General features: G+C 39.4%; 1 protein-coding gene across 3 annotated transcripts in view; it reads right to left on the bottom strand.

Moving 5' to 3' along the window:
• The window catches only part of myom3 (myomesin 3), a 69,740-nt gene that overhangs the window by 39,561 nt on the left and 4,278 nt on the right, over positions 1–25,901 (bottom strand). For 2 of the 3 annotated variants that reach the window (XM_087848340.1, XM_087848342.1), the window contains exons 3-10: positions 20,204–20,308; positions 14,478–14,631; positions 13,969–14,126; positions 10,500–10,592; positions 10,054–10,142; positions 7,460–7,504; positions 4,459–4,599; positions 3,083–3,244 (exon numbers count right to left, since the gene is read on the bottom strand). In XM_087848340.1, the coding sequence (XP_087704466.1) occupies positions 3,083–3,244; positions 4,459–4,599; positions 7,460–7,504; positions 10,054–10,142; positions 10,500–10,592; positions 13,969–14,126; positions 14,478–14,631; positions 20,204–20,308 (947 nt within the window). Of the gene's footprint in view, positions 1–3,082; positions 3,245–4,458; positions 4,600–7,459; positions 7,505–10,053; positions 10,143–10,499; positions 10,593–13,968; positions 14,127–14,477; positions 14,632–16,920; positions 16,979–20,203; positions 20,309–25,901 lie in introns of those variants that run through there. The other variant, XM_087848341.1, reaches the window with a different exon arrangement.

Consider the following 25,901-nt stretch of genomic DNA (forward strand, 5'->3'; position numbering starts at 1 on the left):
TGTGTTTATTTGGGCTCAGATGTGTTATCGATGTATGTGCACAGGAGCTCATGAATGATTCAGAGCACTTCATGCTGTCGCTGTGGGAGTTAAGGTTGAATACATATATGAACAAGCACTACAATGACTTTAAAACACATACTGCACATGTGTCAAACCTCCTCGTAGTGCTACTTAGATTTCAAGCTGATGACTCAAATGTGAGCTACTCTCTGGTTTATTTGCATGTCGAAAGAAGAAAGCAGCATATGAAAAATATATACTTTCATCGAACAAAGTTAACAAGCCCTCGACGGAGAAATATTTTGATTGATGGTGCAATTTCCCCGTGTGAATCAGTTTGCTGACAGGAAATGAAACTAGAACCAAAATCTGGTGAATACAAATAATGTTTGGAGGAATGTTTGCTCTGAACTCTAAAGTAAAAAAAGACAATTATATTTTCCAAAAGACAGATATTTTGTACGCACAGGTGACAAGATCACACTTTGTCATTATTTGTCATTTTGCTGAGGACTGAAAACATCACATCAAACAAAGCGTATAATTTGAAAGACAGCTGGGCAAGTTCTTCAAAGAAGACACTAAGTATTTGAGGAGTTTCTGATGTGATCTGACTCCCACTTACAAGTGTGGCACAATGCCTATGAGTGGCTTTAGGAAGTCGTTGAAAACAAGCTACGTACTTCAAAAAAAGCAACGTGTCTGCAAAACGGATCATACATTTCATCATCTGCTTAGTTAAGCATTAACTGTTAACACTATATATGTTATTATGTAAATAGAAGCAGGTAATGCCTAGGCAACCTAGGTACTCATGTTCCCAAGGCCTATTGTTGTGAGGTTTGACGATGATCCACAAAAAATTGTGGATAATATAAAGTTTTTACTGATTTTCAAATTTGGTGCAAATTTGACGTTTACACCCGATTTTCACCAAAATGAAATCAGTTGAATCTGTTATTAGCATCTACCATCACATAAAATTTGGAAATGATTTTTTTGAAAACTGTAGATGCTACTTTGTTGCATTTGTTTGATGCATTGAGTTTGGCAGAAACTCAATGCATCTAGGAAATCCAAAGTTCAAACCAAGCATTAGAACAGAGAAGAAAAGTGCTTTAGCTAACTTTGAATGTGCCATGGTTGTTTGTATCAGACGGGCTGGTCTGAGTATTTCAGAAAATGTTTTATCTACAGAGATTTGCCAACATCTATAGAATTTACAGAGAATAATTGAAAAAAAAAGAGAAAATATCCAGGGAGTTGCAGCTATCTAGGTGAAAAAGCCTCGCTGATTCCAAAGTTCAGAGGAGAACCACCAGATTGCTTTGAGCTGTCAGCTATGACAAGAAACCGAGGCAACAGTTCAAACAGGCTCCCCAAATCTGAACAACAGAAGACTGAGAAAAACGTTAGTTTCAATTTTCTGTTGCAGCTTTTAGATGAGAGAGGTCAGAATTGGATGTAAACAACATGAGATCATGGATCTCTCCTGCATTATTGTTGCTGGCCATGTCCATCCCTTTATGACCACCCTGTATAATCTTATGATAGCTGCTTCCAGCAGGACATGATGGCCTCCACAGTGACCAGATTTCAATCCAATAGAGCACCATCAAGACTTAGTGGAATGGGAGATTTACAGCACTTCCAGCACTTTGTTGAATCTATACCAATACAAATTGAAGCAGCTCTAAAAGTAAATTGGGTCCAACCAAGCACAAGCAAGAGGTAATTAATACAATGACCATTGATGGTAAATATGCTTAAAATGAATTCACATACAGTGATTTGAAAAATGTTTGCAAAATTTGTAATATAACCAAGAGTGCTGGGCACTTCAAGGAACAAATGAAGAGCACTCTGTTTTCAGATGCATGTTCTGCTTAGGTGTGTTTGTAAAAACAGTGAACGGGTAAAAATGTGGGATATTACAAGACTGTGACTGGTGGTTATAAAAGAGACGTCAGAAGGAAAGAAGCACATGGTCAAGAAATTTCTTATGTTATATTGAAATAATGTGAAGCTCTTGTGTTATTATTTAGTTAAAGTTTAGTTGGTTTTTATTCTAGTTTAGGTTCATCCATGTCTCTGAGTTTATGTGTCTTTTCCTGTCTTTGGTGTAAGTCTGTGTTGTCCTCTATATTGTAGCTGTGCCAGTACTTTCGTCTCTCCTTGTGTTCCGCCTCTCCCCTGTCTGTCATGTGTTTCATGTATGCGTTTCCACGTTGTCAAGCTCGTGTTGTCATGTCTACATTCTGTTATGTTTCTTGTTTTATTGTGAGTAGTCCATTCCATGCTCAATGTGTTTAGTTGTACGTCCCCTGTGGCATTCAGGTTCATTTGTGTCAGCTGTGTTTCCTCAGGTGTACCCACTTCCCTCATTACCCTTCAGTGTATTTATGTCTTCTGTCTTCACCAGGTCAAGACACATCTGGTCACAGAGTTTCCTTTCGCCTGTTCATAGTCCATTTATCTCTCGTCATAGTTTTTCATGAATCCTGTTCCGACCGTGTTCAAGTCAGTTTTTATGTTTTAGTTTTTCCCCGTTTAGGTTTCAGGTTAGTTTTTCTCCAGTTTGCATTGCTTTGTTTTTGTTTCGACATCAGCCCAGATATAAACGGCTCGCTTTTTGTTATACTGCATTTTTCTTTTGTGTCCGCATTTTTTGTCCACACCTCAAACACACCGGCCCACCCCCCGTGACAGTTTTTTAAGACTACATGAATGGGTTGTTGTTGTTGTTGTTGTTGTTGTTGTTTGTTTTGTTTTTTTTTATAATCATGATGATCCTTTTGAGAGCCAGCTGAGGGTTTCCTATTGTTTCTAAACTTTAAGCTAAACTAATGCATCTGAAGGTTTGCTGTTTGTTTATGCTAAGCATTTGCACATGAAAAGTGGTCTTAATTTTCTCTCAGTGAGACTGTGGAGGTATATTTTCACATTAGTGGATAATTTTAAAGCACCAAAGCCAGCTTCAGTATTTATATTAGATCAATTAATCTTTGGACTCTAATGCATTGATAAATTGTGAGTGTAGGCTAACATTCTTAAGTAGAGTATTTCATTTTGGTTTCACCTGTGAGATAGACAAAAGCGCTGTGCTCTTGGATTCCATCTGTGGTTCTCAGTCTTGCAGCATAAAGACCTTCATGCTCCTTGTGTGCAGCCCTTAAGGTGATGACGGCCTTGGTGTCAAATGTTTTAATCTCCACATTGCTGGATTGATGCAGTTGTACACCTGGAAAATAGAAAAAGCAAGCTAAAAAGTAAAGAATAATGCTTTTATGATGAATTACTTCACTGAACACTTCACTGTTCAAAAAGGTCTTTCACGCCACTAGACTCGAGGTAATTAATGCTTTAACTTCTGGCTGTGTCCCTTCATATTTTAATGAGGCCATTATTCACCCTCTGCCTTCATGTCCAAAACATTATAAAAAGTGGTGGCCAACCAACTACCAGAAGTTTGAACTGTTCACAATATTTTAGATAACTTTCAGCCAGATTCACTCTACTGAAATTCAAATGAAATTTTAACACATAAAATGAGATGAAATGCAGATAACTATTCAATCCTTATACTCTTGCGTCTGTCAGCTGCTTTGACACAGTTAATCGTAGTACCCTGATTAAGAGATTTAGAACGTGGGTGGGCATTTTGACTTATTTTCTTCCCATCCCTCTCACTGGAGTGTTACACTTGCTTTTGCTAATTTTGTGTCCCCTCCTGCTGCTTTATCCCGTGGTGTGCCATAAGGTTCAGTCCTGGGACCTATCCTGTTTGCTCCCACTTGGACACATCCTGAATAACTTTGAAGACATTTCATACTATTGTTATACGGCTGATATTTCATTGTACTTGTCTTTGAAACCCCAGAATGTGACCAAATTATCTGTTGTTCAAGACTGCATTCGTATTATAAAGGACTAAATGGTATCCTATTATCTGTTTCTTAATACACAAAAACTGAAGTTATGATCTGTGGACCTGACATCTTTGTTCCCAAAGGTAATTAAAATCTTGGACCTTTGGGATGATTTGCTCTGAGTAAATCATCCCCAGATCGCTTGCAGATTATCCAAAATGCTGCTATGAGGCTTCTCACCAGGGCCTCTAAAAGGTCCTAAACCTTTGGCGATTAGAGCCCTCCATTGTCAGTTGCCTCCATACATCAGTGAGCTCCTACAGCCATATATAACTTCTAGATCTGAGATCTGCTGATCCTTGCGTGATGGCTGTCCCTAGAGCCCTAGATCTGTGCTTTCTCTGGACCTAAGATCTGTGTTAATACATTTTTAAAAGAAACTTAAGACCAGCTTGTGCAGGCTTGCCTTGATTTAGTTTTAATTGTTGTGTATTATTCTCTTCTGCCAAGCACTTTGTGAACTTTGTTCTTTAAAAATGCAATATAAATAAATCTTACTTAATTAGTTTGTATTTGCAACACTTACCATCTCTAAACCAGCTGACATCCTTCTGGAAGAGGAGCAGAGCTGAGGTGAATGTACACTCCAGGGTGAGAGTGTCACCCTCTTTCACCCAGGTCGGGGGAAAGGAGGTGCCAAACCGAGCTTCCTGTTGAAGCTGTAAGGCTAGAATAGATGGGAGGAATGGAGCAGGAGTAAGAACACACAGGTGATAGAGACAGAAATGCCTAAAAAGACCATCTAATACAGACTAGAAAAAGACCAACTGCTTTATCCAAGCACAGACACACACAGCAGCTATAAGAGAATTCCCCGGGGGAAACGTCACAGGACAGCAGAAAAGCTGCAGATGGCACTCTTTGTTTTTAAGTGAACAGTTCCTGACAAGTTATTCCTTTAGCTGCCTGTCATTCTCTGCCTCGTCAAAAACAGCAAAGCAATACAATCCGGACGTGCAAGATATCTGTGCCATGAGGTCTCGTCAAATCCCATTCTCAGGGATTAATCTGAAAGATTGTGACATGCTTCTCATAATGATCTTGTTCTGCTTAGAAGTCCGGGCTATCACAGCAGTGTGCGTAGAATTATTGAAACACACCGCAAAGATGTTTGCTTCCCATCATTCAAATCCTGCATTTCCCTCAGTGCACTGATGTTATGATAAATTTACCGCAGTCACACTTTAGTTTGAGTGATTTGTTTTGGAAAATACAATCAGCTCCATATGAGATAATCAAGTATCAGTTACAAAAAAATAGCAGCATGCAATTCTTCAGCACATTCTCCTAGCAAGCAGCCCCTGATGCCATTACAAGCTGATAAAGCTTCATTCAACATGATTGCCACTTAATATCTGTGTGTGTAGGGAAAATATTGGATTGTCTCGCACCTACATGGTCATTCCTCAGAAGCAATAGTGTAATACATACATAAATGATATTGCTCCTGACTTTACTTTTCCAGTTTTGCCATGTCTTTAAAATCCCTTTAAGATAAATTAAATTTAAAATCAGCACACTTTCAATAGAAACCTTGCTTTCTTTAGAAACGCGCACATTTGCACAGTCAGTATAAGAAATCTGTCAAACCTGACAAGAAACACGCAACATCTGCGCAAGATGATGACAATGGACAGAGTTGACTAGCCGTAAATTTTTAACAGTGCATGCATACACAGGTCACAATATTAAAATAACTCTTATCAAAACAATCCAGCTTGTTGAGAAATGGTCACAGGGCTTTGCTGTCTGAGACTGGTATCCTTGGGTCCTGTGGATTACGAGCAGGGTTTTCAAAGTGTGGCCTGCAGGCCAACGAGAGCCCTTGGTAACCGTTGGGAGGCCCGTGGGGGCAACAACAAAACACTCTAGGACTCGATATTTCCCTCATTCACTTTATGTAACAGCTCTGAGCAAAACTAAGGGAGCTTTTGTCTTTATTTACAACACTTCGAACATTCTCACCAAACACAAACCACAACCAACAACCACCACCACCGAAGCATATGTTTGAGCCTTCTTCTTTTGGGATTTTTCTTTTAGGCTTGGCAAGTATATATATATATTATATACATAACAAAGTAAAATCCACATGAATACCAGGACCAAAATTTCCCAGCAGGACACTGTATGGTACCAAGATGATCAATGTTATTCACATCTCTATTAAGCAATTTGAATGTTGTGGCACATCAGGGTAGCTAGACAGTAAAGCTTGATTGCTTGTGCCCTGCAGTCAAGCAATAAAACTGATGGGTAAAATAACCCACATTCACATCCCTAATATGAATCATAAAAGATATATACACAATATGACCCATTATGGTTGTTGCTTCATTGAAAATGTGTCAGACTACAAGTGGATATTATGTTTCTAAAATTTCTTTTGGCTGCTCTATCACCCTAGCCCCCTCATCATCCTCACACCAACCGCTCTGCAGGTCGTCCTCTACATCCATGAATCTTGTCTGTAGTCTTCCAAATTCAATGTCCATTGCCCAGTATGTTTCCAAACCACATCACCGTTGTCTCTTTATCCAGCTCGCTCCCAATGAAAATTCTAACATGATAAACTCTGCTACCTCCAGCTCCACCTTCAGTCTCCAAACCATTATAGAAGTCTCATTCATGATGGCCTGCTTGATTTGGCAAAAGTTCTGCCTATCCTGGTGCAACTGTCTCCATTTTTCTGGGCTTGGGACCAGCATTAGGGGTACACAAGGTTGTGGCCACCTGTGACTGGGTTATGTTTGCAGAAGTCATTTATATGTGTTAAGTTAAATCTGGGCACTAAAGCTACTTGGAAAAGGTTGGAGGAAGATGGTAATTTGTGAAAATAGTAATAAAAATAAATTAAAAAACAAGGTGAAGTTGAAGGGACATTAACTAGTTTAATATAAAATTCTAAAAGTGTATATATTTTCCAGGATGTCATGTTTTATACAAAAACTAGAGGTCCTTGTAAGATAAACATGTCTATGTCAGATAGCTGTTCCTGGCAAAACCGCTTCTTTGGCTTGATCAGATTGCGAGCATATATATGTATATAAATGATGTAGTTCTAGTTTAAAAAGTCCTGAACCCCACACATGGCAGAAGCTAATCTAGGCCACAGACTGCCACAGCTAGTATGAGGTGCTCCGCAGCTTGAAGCGAAGTGGGATAAATCTCCCGCTGTCCCTGGAATGAAATATACATGACTGTCGTTTCTGCTCACTTGGAAGCAAGTCGTTTTATCCCTTCAGTAACTACCCCACAAATAGTCTTACTTATGCCTGTACATCTATGAACACCCACACAGAAACATAAATTCCCGTGATATCCAAACAGCATCAGTGTGCAGCTCCCTTTCAATCCTCCCATGTCTTTCTCTAAGAGGTGCCACATGCACAGCAGAGCCAAACGTTGTGTCACAGTCTTCAAAGTCACTCAGCCTGCCCTCGTTTACTGGTGGAGGGAGGAACTTCAAAGGGTGGCAGAGAAAATGAAAGGGGACACTTTTCATTAGGCCCTGGTGTGAAACTTACCGGAGGTCTGCGAGCGCTCTGAGCCAGCCACGGCTCCTTGATATGCTGAATCGCAGGGCGGCGGAGCGGGACAGATTGGAGAGTGGCAGGCAGGGTCAGAAACAGAGAGAAAAGCAGTGAATGATACTGTGAGACTGAAGAAGAAACATGTTTAAAAAAAGAAAGAAAGAAAGAAAAGATAAAGCAGAAGGCAAATCAAACCTGGCAATGCCACATTTATGCAAGTCACATCTAATATTCCCTTTAACCTAAGGCTGTGTTAAAGCCTGAAGAATACCTGTGAAATGTAGAAGAAGCCTTGAAGTGTCTCATTAAAGTGAGCTCGAGCATTCAGAAAGTGAAGCCTTTTCATAAAAGGGCAGGTAGGTCAAGGTAATAAAAAAATATATAAAAAAATAAATAGTTTCTGTAACACTGCTGCGAGGCAGTATAGCTCACTGTAGATGTTATTAGTCACTGCTACACCCACTGTCTCATTTTAATTTATTATGCATGAGCACTGCAACGGGACCTGTTTTTCTGATCATTTCCGTTGATGCCGGTTCTCTTACAAACACCAAATTTACATAGAAACTCAGATAATGAGGACAGAAAACTGCACCGTGGAGACCCGAGGCATTAGGAGGATGGAGATACAAACATTTGGTCAAATTTAGCCAGCATAGCATCTGCACCCTGGGCACCTTAATGATCATCTGTGCAACAACATAAAGCAAAAAAAATAAATGAAATGCTTTATTTGTCATAGCAGGATTTCAAAATATGCATTTACGTTAGCTGTAAATGGACTAATGAAGAAAAACATGCCTGTAAGGAAAAACCCAGCGCTACATTCATGGTGCAATGTAAAAGGAGGTTTAAGTAAATATTCATGGAAGCTTGAGGTGCTGGTTAAATTTAACGTTTGAACTTTATTTTAGTTAAACACAATATCGTCTTCTCTAGTTTCTCAGTGGCTAGCCAAACCACCTGGGATGTCAGGGGCGGAGCTTCTTTAATCTGAAAATAAAGTTAAAGTTAAACAAGGTAAAAAATTATTTAAAAAAATCAGTTTCACTTACTACTTTTATTCTACTTGTCAAAGTAACAGGTGCATGGCTGACAGTTGGACAGGCTGCAGTTGAGACACTTGTTTCTACAGGCTGTTTGTGCAAACGATGGTTCACGGACACCAACAGGCCGGGATATAACACCATCTTCAAGGCAGAAACCGCATCATATTTGTGCACAGGTGCTAAAAAGCCAGATATCCTAACCTGCTGATTTTGTGAACTTGCCCATAAGAGCAAAAATGATTGAAGAATGCCCTCCAACACTGACTGCAGATGATGGTGAGTAAATTTACTTTATATTGCTTATGATAAATTTACTTAAGATGTTCTTAAAGTGCTAGGATTTCCTTGCATGGCTGATGTCAGTGGTCTTGACTCGTGCATCGTGGTTTCATAATTAATCCTTTATAAGGATATTTCTTTCAGGTTATGGTTTTGTTTTTGTTTTTTTGTTTTTTGCAGTAAATATTTTTTAAGATGTTTTAGGTGGTGTTCTTCTTTTGCTTTGACCACACTTCTCCAGTTTCCCCAATGTTTTTAATGGTATCCTGCATACCACGGTGAGACGTTTTCAGCTAATACCTCTTTCTGAATTGTGGGTGCCAAAATACTCTATCTAACTCGAGGAACTAGCTTAAAATTTTAATTTAAAATCGGTTCTTTGGTAACTTGTCTGTTATGTGTAGACAACATTCAGATGTTAGGGACAGAATTTGGCATAAAAGGTGAAGGCATGAATCCATCCTGCCTTACATCAGTGTTTCTAGCTGGGGATAGAGGTGTGATGCTGTGGGGGATATTTTATTGGCACACTTTAGACCCTTTAGTTGTAGCTGAGCGTTGTTTAAACACCACAGCCTACCTGAGCATTGTGTCCAACTCAACATGACCACATGTATCCATCATCTGATGACTGCTTTCAGCAGATTAACACATAATGTCGCAAAACTCGGATCATCTCAAACTAGTTTCTTGAACATAATTGTTGGACTCCACAGTCACTAAATCTCAATCCGGTAGAGATTGGGATGTGGTGGAAAGAGAGATTTGCATCGTTGATTTGCAGCTGACAAATCTGCAACAATTCAATATGCCATCAGGTCAATATGGACCATTTCTGGCATCTTGTTGAATCTGTGTTGAATAATTAAAGCAGAGAGGGTTAAACTTTTCCACTGAGTGTATGAAAAGTATGTTTATGGGGAAAATAAGGAAGTTTGAAAATGTTAGAAGTGTGAGATCTAAAGTTCATTTTTTCATGCTTCCGATGTATGATCTCGAAGGAATTGCACTCAGGAAGCCAGAACTCAGGTTTTATTTGAAAATGGGAAAAGATAAACTAACAACAAAAGAGGTAAAAGTTGTGTAAACCAAGTTTGAAAAATGTTCAAACTAAGTCAAATAATTTACTGTGTCAGTGTCTCATTGCCAGCTTGACTGAAACTAGACTCTTCAGTCTTTTGGGGGCAGTTGTACTGTAATCCATCTTTGCTACTGGTTTTTGAGCAAAGCTGACTTGAGATGAAATAAGAAACCACTCACAGTTCACCACGAGCGTTCCAAAGGTCACAGCTTCACCCAGGAGACTCTTGGCTACCACTTTGTACTCGCCAGCATCATCAGGAGAGCACCTTTGTAGAAGATATAGAATGTCATCTGTTTGTGAGTGAGAGCTGAAAGTGGGTGAATTTCAAGCCACAAGAGATGTTGAAAAAGCTGTGACCTCTTTTCTTGTGCTGGATTTGGGTAATAGAAAAAACCTGCAACACAGCACGCACATTTATTTCTTAATTGAACAGGCACGTTTTATCTCATAACGCCACCATTTAATTTCCTTATCTTACCTACAAGTAGCTTCAGTTTCTTATTCCATTCCTAATTTGTCAGTGGCAAGGTCAAGTAATCTGCTGCGTGCCCTATCTTGCACACTTCCATCACATTCATTCCAGTTTTCCAGACTTAATTAGAGATTTGAGCTAGTGACCCACCTTCTGATCTCCAGTGTGTTGAGACCAAATTTTTGTTGAAGATTGTAATTCCACGGTCGGTCAGATATGATCAGCGGCTCACCATCCTTGTACCTGCCAAAAAAGAACATAATTTCTGTTTTTTGAATATCAGAGTAAATGAACATCAGGCTGTACTTGGGTGGTTTATGCTCCTGCCTACTAATTATTCATGCACAGCTTTCATAATCAATTGTTGGTTTGGCTGAATGTCTGATAACTACAGGGGGTCTTTGATCTGTTATTCTGTCTTGTGCTGGGCATTGTTGAGGGCAGCTCATTGGGCTTGATGGGTCCCATATGGGGTAGTGAAACTCATGAGCCACAGGTTGTGTGTATCTCATAGCTCATGAATACTAAGCATACGCAGTCGTTTCATCAGCTAGTCTCACAGCAGCTCAGGTATCAAGGTCGACAGTTTGGCACATTGCCTGAATTAACACAGATTATTTCATATTAATACTGCGTGCAATATTCAGCTCAGGGTTCTGGACAGCAATGTCATGACTCTTGGTCTTTTTGGTTTTTTTGCAAGTAAGTTTTGGACTTTTAATGTAACCTTTTTGTTTATTTTGGATCAATTATATATTAAATAATAATACAATGTAGTGCTGCCACTAAGGACTGTTTTATTCATAGAAGATTCATCTTTCTGTTTTTGCTCTGACTTCCCAATATCCAAGGATATTCAGTTAGCATGGATATAAAATATAGAAAGCAACAAATCATCAAACTCAAGAGACTAAAACCAGAATGCTTGCTAGCTTGATAAATGACTTAAGAAGTAATTTTCTAAACCTGGTTGTTTTTGTGTGTGTTGATAGACTGATTATTTCAGCTCTGATTATATAACACGCAGTTTCTCCCCAAAAGGTACAACTCTGCAAACAGTTTATTGTGCTCTAACTCACTCTATTCGAGCGAGAAATGAAATTAAAGGGACACAATTATGCAGATGACCCCATGTCAGATTGAATAGAAACTTTTGGAGCTCATGTTTGGACAGTTAAAGAAGCAGTCACTGGGGGAATGGCATGGAGGAAAACAGCCATGGGTGGGCTGTAACAGGTGCCTGGTCTACAATATACAGTATTCTCAGTCTCATGTTTTCCTTTTTACATACCTATGATTCAATCAAACCCCAAAATACAAATGGTTTATCATACCAGAATAAAATTCCCCTTCCAGTAAGTGATGTTAGGTCAGCTGTGCCATTAAACTTTCATTTTTATCAATTTTTATGATTTTTATTTTTATTTTTAAGTGCTCAAAAAAAGACAAACTGTCACTTAATTTTTTTTTTTTAGTAGATTCCAAAGTCTGCTATGATGACAGTCTTTTTCCTGCTTTCCTGCAGAGCTAGATCTCAGGCAATCCAATTGTTTCTTCATCAATTTTTCATTGAGAAAACTACTATTACCTAAATAAAAAAAAATAAATGTATAAAAAGGATTCACAGCATGTGTCTCTGAAGGTTCTCAGTCATCCAGGTCATCGTAGTCTAAGGAGCTTGGAAAGAAAAGCGTCTGGACTTCTTTAAGTTGCTTGAAGACGTTTCATCTCTCATCCGAGAAGCTTCTTCAATTCTAGGGTCAAATGGTGGAGAGTCCCAGATTTAAACCCAGTGTACTTCAGACCCAGCAACACACTCAGACAAAAACTGGTTCACCCGAAAGAAAAAACTCCTAAACACAAACTTAACAACATGGTGTATGCTGCACAGTGCAGCCAGGAATGCCCAGACCTCTACATTGGAGAGACCAAACAGCCACTTCACAAGCGCATGGCACAACATAGAAGAGCCATTTCCACGGGACAAGACTCAGCAGTCCATCTGCATCTAAAGGACAAAGGTCACTGCCAATGTTCACATTTTGGACAGAGAGGACAGATGGTTTGAAAGAGGAGTGAATGAAGCCATTTATGTCCACTGTGATCGACCATCTTTGAACAGAGGCGGTGGTTTACGACACCAACTGTCTGCCATCTATAATCCAGTTTTGAGTTCCCTCCCCAGACGCCTTAACGCCCACTCACATCCTGGGCCATCTGACCTCAGGAAATCACATGATAGGGTGGGGTCAGGTTTCACAATGAGCTCACTGAAACCCTGGCTGATTGTGACCCACACCTGTTTTCACACCTTGGCTCATGTGATTAGGTAGAGGAACATCAGGGGGTCCTTTTGTCCCTCTTTGGGGGGGAAACTCCCACTGGGTTTAAATCTGGGACTCTCCACCATTTGACCTTAGAACTGAAGAAGCTTCTCGGATAAGAGGTGAAACGTCTTCAAGCAACTTAACGAAGTCCAGACGCTTTTCTTTACAAGCTCCTTAGACTATGGTTCACAGCATGAAAATTTGCTGTGAATAACATAAACACACGTGACACATAAACACCTAAAACATAAACAGATTTCCTTATTCCTTATATTTATTATATATAGTTATTTATGAGATAACATGACAGTGCAGTTCAAAATATACACATTTTACGATAACAAATTGTGGATTCCTCTTTACGTCCGCTAGCTGCTGTGCTGGAAGTTCCAGAGTGTTCAATGGTGAACCAGCTATGCTGACGAACGTTTCTCCCGTCTCTTCTTTACTTTTAAAATGTTCATTTATCAGCTGGAACAAATGCAGATATCCAAATGTATGGCTAGACCAGAGGACAGGAACCCATTTCCCCAGGATATTGCACCTTGTGTTATAGACAGTGACCAGCTATGTATGTGATGTGTGTCTGTATATAAAAAGGGTCGATTTTCCAAGTTGAAGGATACTGCATGCTCACAGAGTAGTCAATTACAGGGTCGACCCACCGTAAAGCATACCCTGCTTTTTCCTCCTCAATGACTGTAATGGGAACCGTAATTTATTAAATAAGCATCATGTTGCTTTCAGTGAAATTTGAAATCAGTGAATGAAAATGTCGAGTTCACACATCAAGAAAGCTAAAGGGCTGTTTTCCTTAGACTTTTAAACAATCTGGCTTCTTCTTCATTTAAACCCAAGTAGTCGCATCTTGCTGGCCATTAGAACAAATGCAGTTTTATGGCAATTAAACATCGACTTACTGTTCATTTATAATGTTGACAGTATAAAAAAAGTAGTTTCTCAAGTAAAATGCTTAGAACAGGTTTTGTGGTTTGTTATTTTTATATTGGTATTTATTTTGCTTAAGTTGGTCATGATTTTGTAGGAAGAGCTCCTGGATTTTTCAGTTGTAGTTTTTGGCCCTTACAGCTCCACAAGGCAAGGCACATCTGGTTGTATTATATTCAAGAGAGTGTAGACATTTCTACAGCATATCTACAAAACTAGACAAGTGACGTCATAGGTTAACATCACAGGATGCAACTTTGCCCATGGCCCTGTGATTTTTGTGGGGACACTGCACATTTTTTAGCATAAAGAATGCAGTAGTAGAAAGAGATGAGGGTACTCACCATGTCACCTTTGGGGTTGGACAGCCCTGGACAGTGCAGGAGAGTTTCACAGTCATGCCTTGCCAGACGGTGTGAGCCCTCAGAGGGATTGGAAAGTCTGGGGCCTTCTGACTCAGTTGCTCCAGGTACCTCATGTGGGCAGATGCCTTCATTTCTGCCTGAGGTACAGACAGAGTGGTGAATTTATCCATGGAAGGAAAACATGGATGTATATAAATATTTATTGTAGATAAACACACTGTATTTTTTTAAATATAGCAAGTCTCTGTGCTTTGGCTGTCATTAAAACAAGTGGGAGGACCAAGGAAGGATGGACAATTAGCAACAGTAATCAAGCGGGAACCTTTCTGAAAAATATTCTGGTTGTTATCTACCAATCAGAAAAGCTGTATTTATTTAAGGTGGTCAAACTGTGGCACTTTTTTTTCAGAAATGCTAATATCTAAACAGTTTTGTAGTCTTTTGATGAATAAAATAATGGGATTCTTAAGACAAATGCTTGACTGTACCTGTTTGCGAAGAGCTATCTTGTTAACACGAGTGCGTAACAACTGCTGGTTCCTGATCACATCGATTTCCACCCTCTCCGCCTCATTCCCAAACATTGTCCACTGCTCTCTCTCATACTCTTCATCAGCTGCCATGGTTTCTTTTAGGATTTCCCTGTTGGTGTAAAGCATGAAGTAATTTAAATTTGTTTTGTGGTTATTTATGTATTGTTTCATAATGTTGGATGATTTGTCCCGAGTATAGTATTGTGAATGTTGTTGAATAGAAACAACACTACTACTACATTGCTCCATCCTGCAGTAGCTTCTTTGTAACCTCTGCAGCCTTTGGTGTGTTATATATGCCATGCCAGGTCCCAGATGTTTTTTTGTTTTTTTTTTCTACTTTATTGCCTACATTAACTCTACTTGTGTCCTTATTTGGGCATTCGGTAGGGCAGTAGTGAGCAATTAACTTTCTCAAAGGGTCACTGGGACTGGTTTGGAGTACCAGTTATGCTAATGTGGCCTCTTGATGTAGTCCACAACAGTCCAAGTCGCTTGTGTGGCCTCTTGGGGAAATTAATGGCCCACCCCTGCACTAGGAAGTGCTAGATTGCCATTTTGGTTGTCTCACTAACTCGAGCCATCCAATAGATCAACAGATTTAGGTCTAATATTACTGTAGTTTCTGTAGGTGTTTCTCTCTCTAGGCTGGGGTAATTAATCCCATGGCAAACTTCGACTGCAGTGGACAGAGTTTTCTGTCTGGGTTGTCCTTACCAAGGATGATTTAGATTATTCTGCTTAAAAATGTGAATTTCCAAAAACAATTTTCTCTCATTAAAGCTCCAAAGTTGTTAGCTACATACTTTTTTTTACAGCTCTCTTTTGGATGCTGTTGAGGCTTGTGCACTGTGACCGATAGTTATGCTGACACTGGGAGATGTAGCTGTTGCCTGTCTGCCAAGCTTCACCTACATTAATTAGATTCACTGAACTGGACCTCCCAAAGGTGTTTGTGCTGTTGGTGTGAGTAGCATGTTAAAAAACACCTAGCATTCATCAGAGGTAACAGCAGAAATGTGAATTGCAGGCAAAATTTTAAACATGTTTCGCAATAGATGGCTTTACCTTTTGAGAGAATCCAAATAGTGTTTCTTTTTCACTTTAAGAGGGGCATGATACAATTTCAGTGTGTCCCACTTCATTTACAGTCAAATGCTAGTTTTATGATATTCGTCAGATTGTCTTCTCAAACGCTCCTTGATGAGGTCATTAGCTCGCTGCTCAATTTGTAGCTTTCTGTCATTTCATATAAGCACGGTTCTCGCACACGTTCAAAGGCTTTGAGGCGTTGGTATTTCTGAGTTGTACATCAAGCCCGGCTGCCACTGCTGATTCACATCACTGTAAAAACGATGCAACGCTTCTACCTCTTCAGGAATCCTTCAGGTGTGGACAGTTCAAAGCGACACCGTGTCGTCGGCCGTGTCACATCCTTGACTTGCCTTTCATCAGGCTGGTTGTCATGGAGATGCAAGGCAGCTGTGATAGTATATTCAGTCAGAGGAAGCAAATTTAATGTTTGTTTGTTTTTGTTTTTTTCAGGACAAAAAGGTGACACACTAAGTAGGAAAACTTGCGTTACTAGAGGAAGAGGTTCAAGGCTTGTTTTTGATTAGTCTCTTCTTTTGTGTTAATCTAAGTGTTTGTGAAGTTACAAAATTAATCCCTACCAGCTCTCAGCTCTTGAACCTGTGCTCTGATCTCCTTGTAAGCTGTTAAACAAACCAGGCACCTCTTAAAAAATTAATGAAGCCTTACTGGTAGCCCATGCACGTTTGCACGACATATTGACGGAATGAATATGTATACATCTCCTCTGTACATCCAGTTAATCCATTTGAATAGATATATACATACTTAAACACGCTATCATGTAATTATAGTTATTATGAGTACTCCTCTCTCATCATGGTAGAGTGCATGTGCATCTTGAAGTATTTTTTGACTGGCAGACCCCAGGGCTTAATTATTTGCCACAGCAGAGAGAAAGAATCTTAAATATTCACACGAGCAGTTCTGAGTTTTTTTGCTAGAGCATGAATCGCTCGGTAAATGGCCGAGATCTTTCCGTTAAATGCGCAAACTTCTTGATTAAACGGGCAAATAAATATGTGCGAACACACACTAACAATCCCATGTGCCTAAAAACACAGTTTTTAGTATTTGTTGCCACCGGCTTGTTTAGCAAAGTGTGTTGGTGCTTTTAATCTCTCTGGGTTCAGATTTAAGCCTTGAGTGGAATGAATCACTGGATCACATCGAGTCAGTGGGCATGAAGAGGTTTATGGGTTTATTATTTCTCCAAAACCTTTCCTGTCTCTGCAAAGAAAAGGAAAAACCTTCTTGCCAAGACAAACCGGGCATGCATGAGTCAGCTGCATAATTTATTTCTTACCTCAGACTATGTGGGGAAGATACTGGAGAGACCATTACGTGAATCTGATAGGAACATGTAGTTGCCAGCACAGAATGATCTAGCACATTCGTTTCCGCACAAATCAAATCGAATGTTAGGCTCCCCCCATCTTGCAAACGCTCAAGCAGAGGTCTGGAAATAGTGTGCCAGTTCTCAAGAGCTTTCAGCTTCATCCTTCCATCGTTTCGTTTTTGGCCCGTAGAGGTCAGTCATCTTCAGCTTTTTCCAGCCTCCATCCTAAACTATCCGTCTACACTGTGTTCATCTGAGCACATCTGAGGAGAAAGGAAGTTTGAAGATGCACTTCAGAGGGAGTCGACCTTGCAAATTTGCGCGGTAGGGTTTGGATCTTAAAATCTGAAGGTGACACAAAACTGCGGCATTAGCTGAGCATGTTTGTGGATGGATAGTCACTGGTTGATGAGATAGGAGGGTTGTCGTGGTGATATGGAAGAGGGGACATAATGAGATGCTAAGTTGGCAGGACTACATCATTGCAGCTGAGGCTCATTACTTTCAGTTGTGTTTTGTCTTTCAAGAGGGTGTGATTTCACCCTCGATGACTTCCCCTCTTTTCACTCTTGCTACTTGGCAACTGTCTTCTACTATTTCTAATCTGCTACTTTAACACTGGTTGTGACCTCTGTTCATCTGTCTATTTACTTTTTTTGGCCACTTGCCAGCCAGAGCTTCCTTTCATGGCCTGAAGAAGGAAATATCTTTTATTTTTAGCACTTATGATGAAGTCTACACTAGCAATGTCAAATCCTTTTTGACACAAGAGTGTAATCAGGTTGTGGATAGACTGGAGAACAGGAAACTGGCTGCTGCTAAGCCTTTAAATTTGAAAGTGCTATTGACTTGCAACACAGACACTACGTGACCCAGACAGGACAAGGTGCCCCTAGAGCAGAAGAGGGATTTTGGTAAAGCAAATCAACTCACTAGAGGCAACAATCCCTCAGCGTGTGTTCTCTGTGACCTAAACCTCTCTATTCTGGGATTATTTTTAGATATGACAGCCGAGCAGTAATCCTGTCCTGGCAACATGATCATAAGACACTTAGAAAGAAAAAGAGTTCATACATGTCATCAGCAAAATCCTCTTATATTCTGATTCACTTACTAAGTTAAAGACCATGTGTTCTGGCAAAAAAAAAAAAAAAGTCCAGCTTGAGTACCAGAATATTTATTCTTTTGCTTCGTATATGAAGTCCAACACAATTAACCAACATGTCTTTCAAATCGACCCACAAACCAGTTTTGTAATTCCCTCTTGAACACATGGAGGCTTTTTTTCTTTAAAATCTCATGCTCCTTTTGGCAGACTGCCTTCACTCTTCACTTGCTTGAAAACCAAACCATCTGCTGCAAAGATGCTGCAAAGATAGGCTGTTATCAATGGACGTGACTGCACCAGACACGAGAGCACTGTGTAGGTGGTATATGTTCTATAAGTGGAAAAAAAAGACCTTTTTTATTTATTTATGTTTCTTTACTTTCACAGACTGTTTGCAAAGTCCTTATACTCAGAGTCATAAAGTGATTTAAAAAAAATTCAATATCTTTTAAATTAAAATAAACTAGTAGGTTTAATCTGCAGTAGTCTGTAGATGTTAACTACATAGGTAGTTAAGAGGTGAGTGAGTGAGTAACTGGGTAACTTTCTTTCTTCCCCCCTTTTCTCACTGTCTCTTCTCCCCTCTGGTTTTCTTTCTCTCCCTCTCTTTCTTTCATTCTTTCTCCCTGTCCTATCCCCCAGTCATGTCTGTCTCGTTTGTAGCAATCCAAAATAAAATAAATTCATAATTATAATAAAGGTCAATCAAATGGACCAATATGTAAAGGCCATGATGATCCACTTGGTAAAATAAATCCGCTTGGCATCTTTCTTGGCCTTAAGACAACAATTCTGATGGCTAAAGTTCCAAACGGGACACAAAAAAGAAAAAAAAAATCACTGTTTAACTCAGCACCCATGTGTTTGGACTGTGAGAGGAAGTCAAGAGTCCCCAGTGAGGACTCGTGCAGGCACAGCAGAACATGCAAACTACACAGGCCATCACATTCAAGCCAAGGGCTTTCTTGCTATAAGGCTAACCACTGCCCCACTCGCTGTAAACAAACCAGAGTCAAAAATGAAGATGTTCGATAGCTTGAGTTTATCAGACAATCATCAGTATCGGCTGACTCCTATCTTAGATTAGCTGTCATTTGAGTGTGGCGGTAGTTGATGTTTATCAGTGGTGTCCCATCAGTCTTGATCCTGGTTACAGTTTCATGCATTTGTGTGATGAAGGGTTTCATGAACATTAAATAAATGGGGAAACAAATATTTATTATAGTTAAATAACAAAAACAAAAGAGTTTTATTGACTAACAAATAAAACAGTGCGCTGTGCTCTACATCCTTCCACAGGATGTGAGACTCCCCTGCTTCTATCTATAACCACAAAAATACAAACATATCTAATATCCTTCTTCTGCATGACTGCAGTTGAATAGTTATTGCTTATTTGGTCCATGACATCAGCCAGCAAATGAAGGGACCCAGCTGGCCTTTTATAGACGGACGAGAACGAGGGGAAAAAACCCTGATTTCCGTTGTTTATTGAGATTCTCTATTGACAGAAAAGCTCTTGTGCTGTATTAGCTCGCAGGGCAAAGCGTCAGTGGAAGTTGACCCACTCTTCTTTGTCAAATAAAGTGGAGAGAGAGCATGGATAGTGACAGAGAGGCGAGGGTTTTATGACATAAACAGATCATCCAGGAAGGAAGTCCTCAGGAAAAAAAAAAGTGGAGCCTTGTTGACAGTGTGAAGAGACTCGTCCATGGTTGCTGCCCTTTTTTTCATGCACTGAAGACTCATCAAGCGTTAGAAATCCCCGCATCAAGACTTGCAGATGCAGGCTTCTGGTTTTTATGAGCCTCTGCTACTAGGACTATTTAAAGGATCATGTGGTTGCTCTCACTTTCTATGCTTTTGAGTCACATTTTTGGACCTCAAGGATGTTATTGTTTTTTTTAAAGAGGATAATTTGACTGCATCGTCCTGCAACGTGATATGCATTTGTTGATAGATATCCATTGAAATTCCCAGGACACATTTCACTGAGCTTGACTCGGCTTATGGAAGTATTGAATATTTAGGACACTAGAATTAACACGTTTCATTTTAATTAAAACATAATTTAAATGGAAAAGTATTTTTCAACAAATTACATCTGTATGAAGATGATCTGTGAGCTGTTTTGTGCCTCACCATGTCCTGTGCCGAGGGAAGTTGTCCATGTTGAGGACCTCTTTGACTGACATGACATCACCGGGTATGATAGGAAAGACACCTGAATAGGAGGCCTCGTCATCGCTGTGACATCCAAAGTGTTGTGGAGAACAAAAAAATAAAATAAAATAAAACAAAGCATGATTAACATGCATCTTGCAAATCATCAAACGACACACAAAGGTGACAGATTACAAAATAGATATCTTCCCTTGTCATCCTTCACAGTTATCTATTCTGCTGATAGAAGGATATTAGCACGCCTATTAACTTTGTCACGGATTATGACACAATATCCAATCTGTTGTTCATCAGGCCATTATTCTCCTCTGCCACTAGAAAGCAGCACTGCCTCTAATATCCTCTATCTGAGAAGCACAGGAGGCCGTGCATCAGAGAGTGCTTCGGTTAATGTAGGCAAATACAAAGTATATGAGGGTTCATTTATTCAGGCGCTCCAGGGATTCACTTTAAAGCAGGCAACTCTTATCTCAGTTAAGAAAACAACTTTTATGCATCTTTTCTGGTTCCTGTTGTGAAGATGTAGCGAGGTAAACAATGGCAAACCAAAAATCAAACAAGACAAAGGAAACTGCAAAGAAAATAAATCCATCACAGGCAGAACTTCTTTGAAACACATCCTCTGTAATGTTTGTCACACTAATATACCCTCTGTCACTGCAGCTCTGGGGTAAACCCAAAGCGTGGTTCATAGGATGGTGTAGCATGTTTGTCACTATTCAGTTTATACTACTCCTGTGTTGTCAGTAGTATTACTGCGCAAGCTGCTAAATTGGATTCGCTACTATTTTAAATGGGGAATACAAAATACTGCTTTGTTAAAACATCTTTTAATTTTAGCTATGATCCTGTGGCGATGGGATCCAAGCTAAAAACGGGATATTAAACACAGTGGTAGGGCTGAAACAGTCGTGTCTTTGGGTTCTTGTCTGTGGGCAGTAAAATGTGCAGTGTTTGCAGAATTGTGGCCTTGTGCTTTATGCGATTATTCAACTAGCTTCATCCCATTTGGGGTTTGAAAACCCTAATATAGCCATTCGAGCAGAGCAGCATATGACCTCTTTTCTCCTCGATTGTGAGAAATGTCATAACTGCAATCAGCTGCTGCTTCTGCTCTGTCAGTGTTCCCCTTTTCCTCACTGGTGTACAAACACATGTTGTTATTGTCTTTATGTCATCAAGAGGAACTGCGGTTGGTGACGTTAAGCTCATGCAAATGTATTGGCGAGTTTATTGGATTGTTTATGACACGGTCACAGCCATTTGAAAGTTTTTCACTCCACTATAGTGAACAGTAAAACTTTCAGGCTCTACAGTATGTTTGATTCAGGTGGTGGTTTGGCTGTTTGAGCTACATTTAGTGAGGTGGAATATACCAGATGAACTAAACATAAACTGCAGTCACTGGTCACATACAGGAGAGTGTAAATATTGATGCACTGCCAACAATTCTCCTAGTTACCGCCTAGTTATCGCTTCATCATATACTACTCCACGAAGCCCCCCCAATTTGTTTATATTTTGCTTCCAAGAATTATTTATATATATTTTTTCTAACACGGTCTTTTACAATAAGTCCTTAGTCTTCCTTACGTTTTTTCAAAAGCCTTCTTTAGACACTGGATGCTTTTCACTCATTTTTGTTTCACTCCTTTTAGCTGTCTCTATATATCAGACAACGTAGCTAATTTTATTTCAAATTGTGTCTATAGGCAAAACTGATCATCATTACCTAGCCTAACCATTACATTACCATAGGTTATCCCAAAGATAACCTAATTTTACATATAAAATAGTATTTTTGTCTGTTAGCTGATGACTTAACAGATCTCAGCAGCCTGTGCAGTATGTCTGTAAAAATTGAGGAACCTGAATATGTGGAGGACAAAAGAAAAAGCGGTAGGCCTGAAAAACCTATCTACGGTAGATGACCAGCATCTGAAGGCAGTGTCCTTAAAAAATAAGAAAAATAAAAACCCCAATCAAAACAGGACCTGAGGAATTGGCCTTCCTGAACCTCAACATTATTGAAACAGGGTGGGATCATCTTGCAAGAGAATGGAACAAAAGTTAGTCAAAATCCAAAATGTAGCATTGAAACATCCACCAAGATCCATGGAGAACTACACCTACAGACTTGGAGAAAGAAGTTACAAGAAAGCATGGCAAGAGTTCAGGCTGTGTTGAGGAAAGAAGGTGTTCATAACAAATAGTGATTTTCCCGCACATCACTGTAAAAACTTTGTTTTTGCCTTATATGTTTTGCATGTTTTAGTAAACCGCTGCACCTACTTCCCGTTTTTCTAGTAAAGAAAAGACTTTTGCCCAATTATGCAGATATGTACATTTCTGAGCCTACACTGCACCACAAACTCTATCTGTCTGAATTTCCAACATAAAACTGAGTCGACGTTATCCACAGTATGTGCACCACCATGGAAGGAAAGAGGCTTTTGTTGTTGTTGCAGTTGTAAACTGAATAGCACATTTGTAACACGAGAAGCACAAATTTGAGTTTTTTCCTTATCTGAAGATGAGGCTTACTCTTTTAGAATAATTGCAACCTCAGTGAGAGGCTATTTTATAAGTGCGGAGGCTTCCCTTGTTTTTCTTATGTAATGAAAAAACCTTTTCTTTTTGTTTTTAGGAATATGGATTAGCTTTTTTGGATTCCTGTTAATTAAAAAGCTGCTGCTCTTATTCTTCCTGTGAAGTACCGTACGTTACTTCACCACAGAGTCTCACTGTAATAAATAAAAATCTCAAATGTGATGCCAGAACTGTATTATTATCCACCTGCGTCACACAAACCCCGACCGTTGCTGTTAACATCTAGCCTCAGGCATTGCTTTCAACAAGTCATCTTAGAAATGGCAATGCAAATTGACGTGACTTCTCTTTTTCTTTTGTTTGTAATCTGGGAAATTTCCCCATTTCACGGTGCTGAGAGAACAACTTCTGCTTTTGCTTTCCTATAATTGTATTTTTTTTCTATTGTTCGGGTTCCCGTTGAATGTGTGTGCCACTGAATAATGTTGTGTGTGGCTGGGTAGTACATATATATGTGTGTGTGTGTAAATATAAATATTATTTATGTGTATACACGAGGGCACATATAAACAGGAACTTCCAAATGCATGCAGTAATCCGTGCAGGCCAAAAATGTCATGCCACTGCTGTTGGTTGAAAGAGAGTGGTTGTTCGTTTGTGTTTACAAACAGTGGGCTTCCTCAAAATATTAACTTGGTGTAACTGGAAGGAGGAAATAAAAAAGAGGGAAACCTGATGGAACTGGACGTTCTGTTATCGCTGTTTCATGCATGTCAACATACTGTACAAAGACTGTTTTGTGCTATTCTACAAATACAAAAAATGAAACCACTGTAGAGAAAACTGTTCCCTTCTCTGGTGTTGGCTAAACCTACCCAGAGGCCACTTTGCTCAATCTAACATGAAGATAAATTTGAGTGTGCTCCCACGAGCATGTTCTAAGTATAAATTTCACCAATGCACCTGCTCCCTCTCATGCTTCTTCTTTTAAACAAAAGGAGACATGACCTCTAAGTTCAGCTGAACTAAGCTAGATGGAATAATTGCTTATTTTCATCTTCCCCGAGGAGAACTATTGGCCAGTTCCCTTTGTTCTGCAATGGAGATTGTAGACCCACAGGTTAGCCTAATTTAATAACTCACTACAGCAAGAGGGGTGCATGAAAATGAAGGCAAATTTGGCTTGAGAGTATGAGTATATGTTGACTTGTACCTGTGTGCCTGCTTTCATTTGTGTTCTGCCATAGTGTAAATGGATAGGCCTGCTGCATGTGAGTGTGGGCAGCCAAATGAAAAGAAACAAAAAAAGTTATAAAAAAAACCTTTTGAGAAAATTAAAATGAGGCAAACAACAATGGACCAGACTTGCAATCTAATCATTACACATGACATGTTTATAGTCGGTTAAAACTTTAACATTTTAATTTGCATTTTTTGAAACTTTAGAGTTTAATAAACCACCTGACAGTTTTATTTATAAAATGTTCATTTCCATATATGGCTTTCATTTGTATTATATTTGCTACGTCTTGAAATTGCTTTAAAATGTTTTTTTTAGGTTTTTCAGGAGAAAAAAATCACATAGTTGTAGACGTCTCAAAAACAAAACTATATTTATCAAATATGATGGACTAGGTGTTCATGGGTTAAACTGAAAGTCAGCCTTTGACCTTGAGATTGTTTTTTGGATGTTTGTGTCGTAGGTTAACTGAATGCTATTCATTTCCTGCTTCAGGTAATTTTCATGCTAACCACAAAGCAGCTGAACCGATGCATCTGTACACACAGGTGTCTTAATTTATCCGTTAGCTCACCCCGCTGTTGTCTGCTTATCTTATGATCAAGAGTTTATGTTTAACTTTAGCCTCTAAAACCGGCTGTAGTACAATGTCAAAAGACAGCAAATAAAACTGTTTGCTTGTGTGCATGTGTTGATGTAGTTTTTGATTGAATGTGTCATTGAACCATGTAGTGAATCAGTACTAAAAAGGAAATTTACATAAAGGATACATTTGTTTTATAACAAAGATGCATACGGATGTCCTCTGCTATTAGTAAAGCTGCAAGGAGTCCTCATCTTAACAAGTTGCTCAATCTGTTAATCCTATATCCTGCTTATTTCTTTTTAATACTATACAGAAAGCTGGTTATGGTGCGAGACAGTTCCACCTTTTTCAAATATTAATCAGTTTGCTTCATCAATTCTAAAGCCTCAAGCTGCACTTTCCTATTACAGTGCAGTGGATTTTCTATTGTAATTTTTGTTTAAATTGTCTCTTTCATTTAAAAAATAAACGTGCAATAAACAATACTACACAAAGTAAAACAGAACTAGTTATTTCTGGAGTTTTGCTTATAAAATTTGAGTTTGAACAGAAGTCTTCATGATATGACAACACAAATATTATGCTTATCAGTTTTCTGTTTTTGTATTCCCTTGAGCTGTTACTGTGAGAGTGATTACGGAGCTTCTTTTAAGCCACTTTTTAGACTCTGAGGTGTCCCAGAGTTAAGAGGAGTTTAACTTAGATCCTGTATAGTAAACAAAAGTACTGTAAAGTAGCTAGTGCTGGCCTTCATAACTGCTTTCGGTCTTTGTGTCATAGAGTGAACAAGGTACTGGAAACATTCCTCTGAGATTTGGCTTGACATGATAGCGTCACACCAAAGCTGCTCTACTGGATTGAGATCTGGTGACTGCAGAGGCCATTTGAGCACAGTGAGCTCATTGTCATGATCAAGAAACCGGTTTGAGATGGTCTGGGCTTTGTGACGTGACATCTTATCCTGCTCTAAGCAGCCATCCAAAAATGTACACTGTGGTTATAAAGAGATGACTGTGGTAAACACTAACACATTGTTTAGTATTTAAACAATGTGTACAAAAACACCTCTGCAAGGTATTTTCACCCAGAAACCCACCCCACCCTGAATATTTCCTCTTTTTTAAATCGTTCTCTGCAAACTGTAGAGATGGTTGTGTGGGAACATCCCAAGTAGATCAGCAGTTTCTCAAATCTAAAATGGGACGATCGTGGCTCAAGAGTTGGCAGTTCGTCTTGTAATCGGAAGGCTGCCGGTTCGAGCCCCGGCTCGGACAGTCCCG

The sequence above is a fragment of the Neolamprologus brichardi genome, chromosome 11 (assembly GCF_056152115.1).
Source record: "Neolamprologus brichardi isolate AB-2024 chromosome 11, ASM5615211v1, whole genome shotgun sequence".
NCBI classification, from domain to species: Eukaryota; Metazoa; Chordata; class Actinopteri; order Cichliformes; family Cichlidae; genus Neolamprologus; species Neolamprologus brichardi.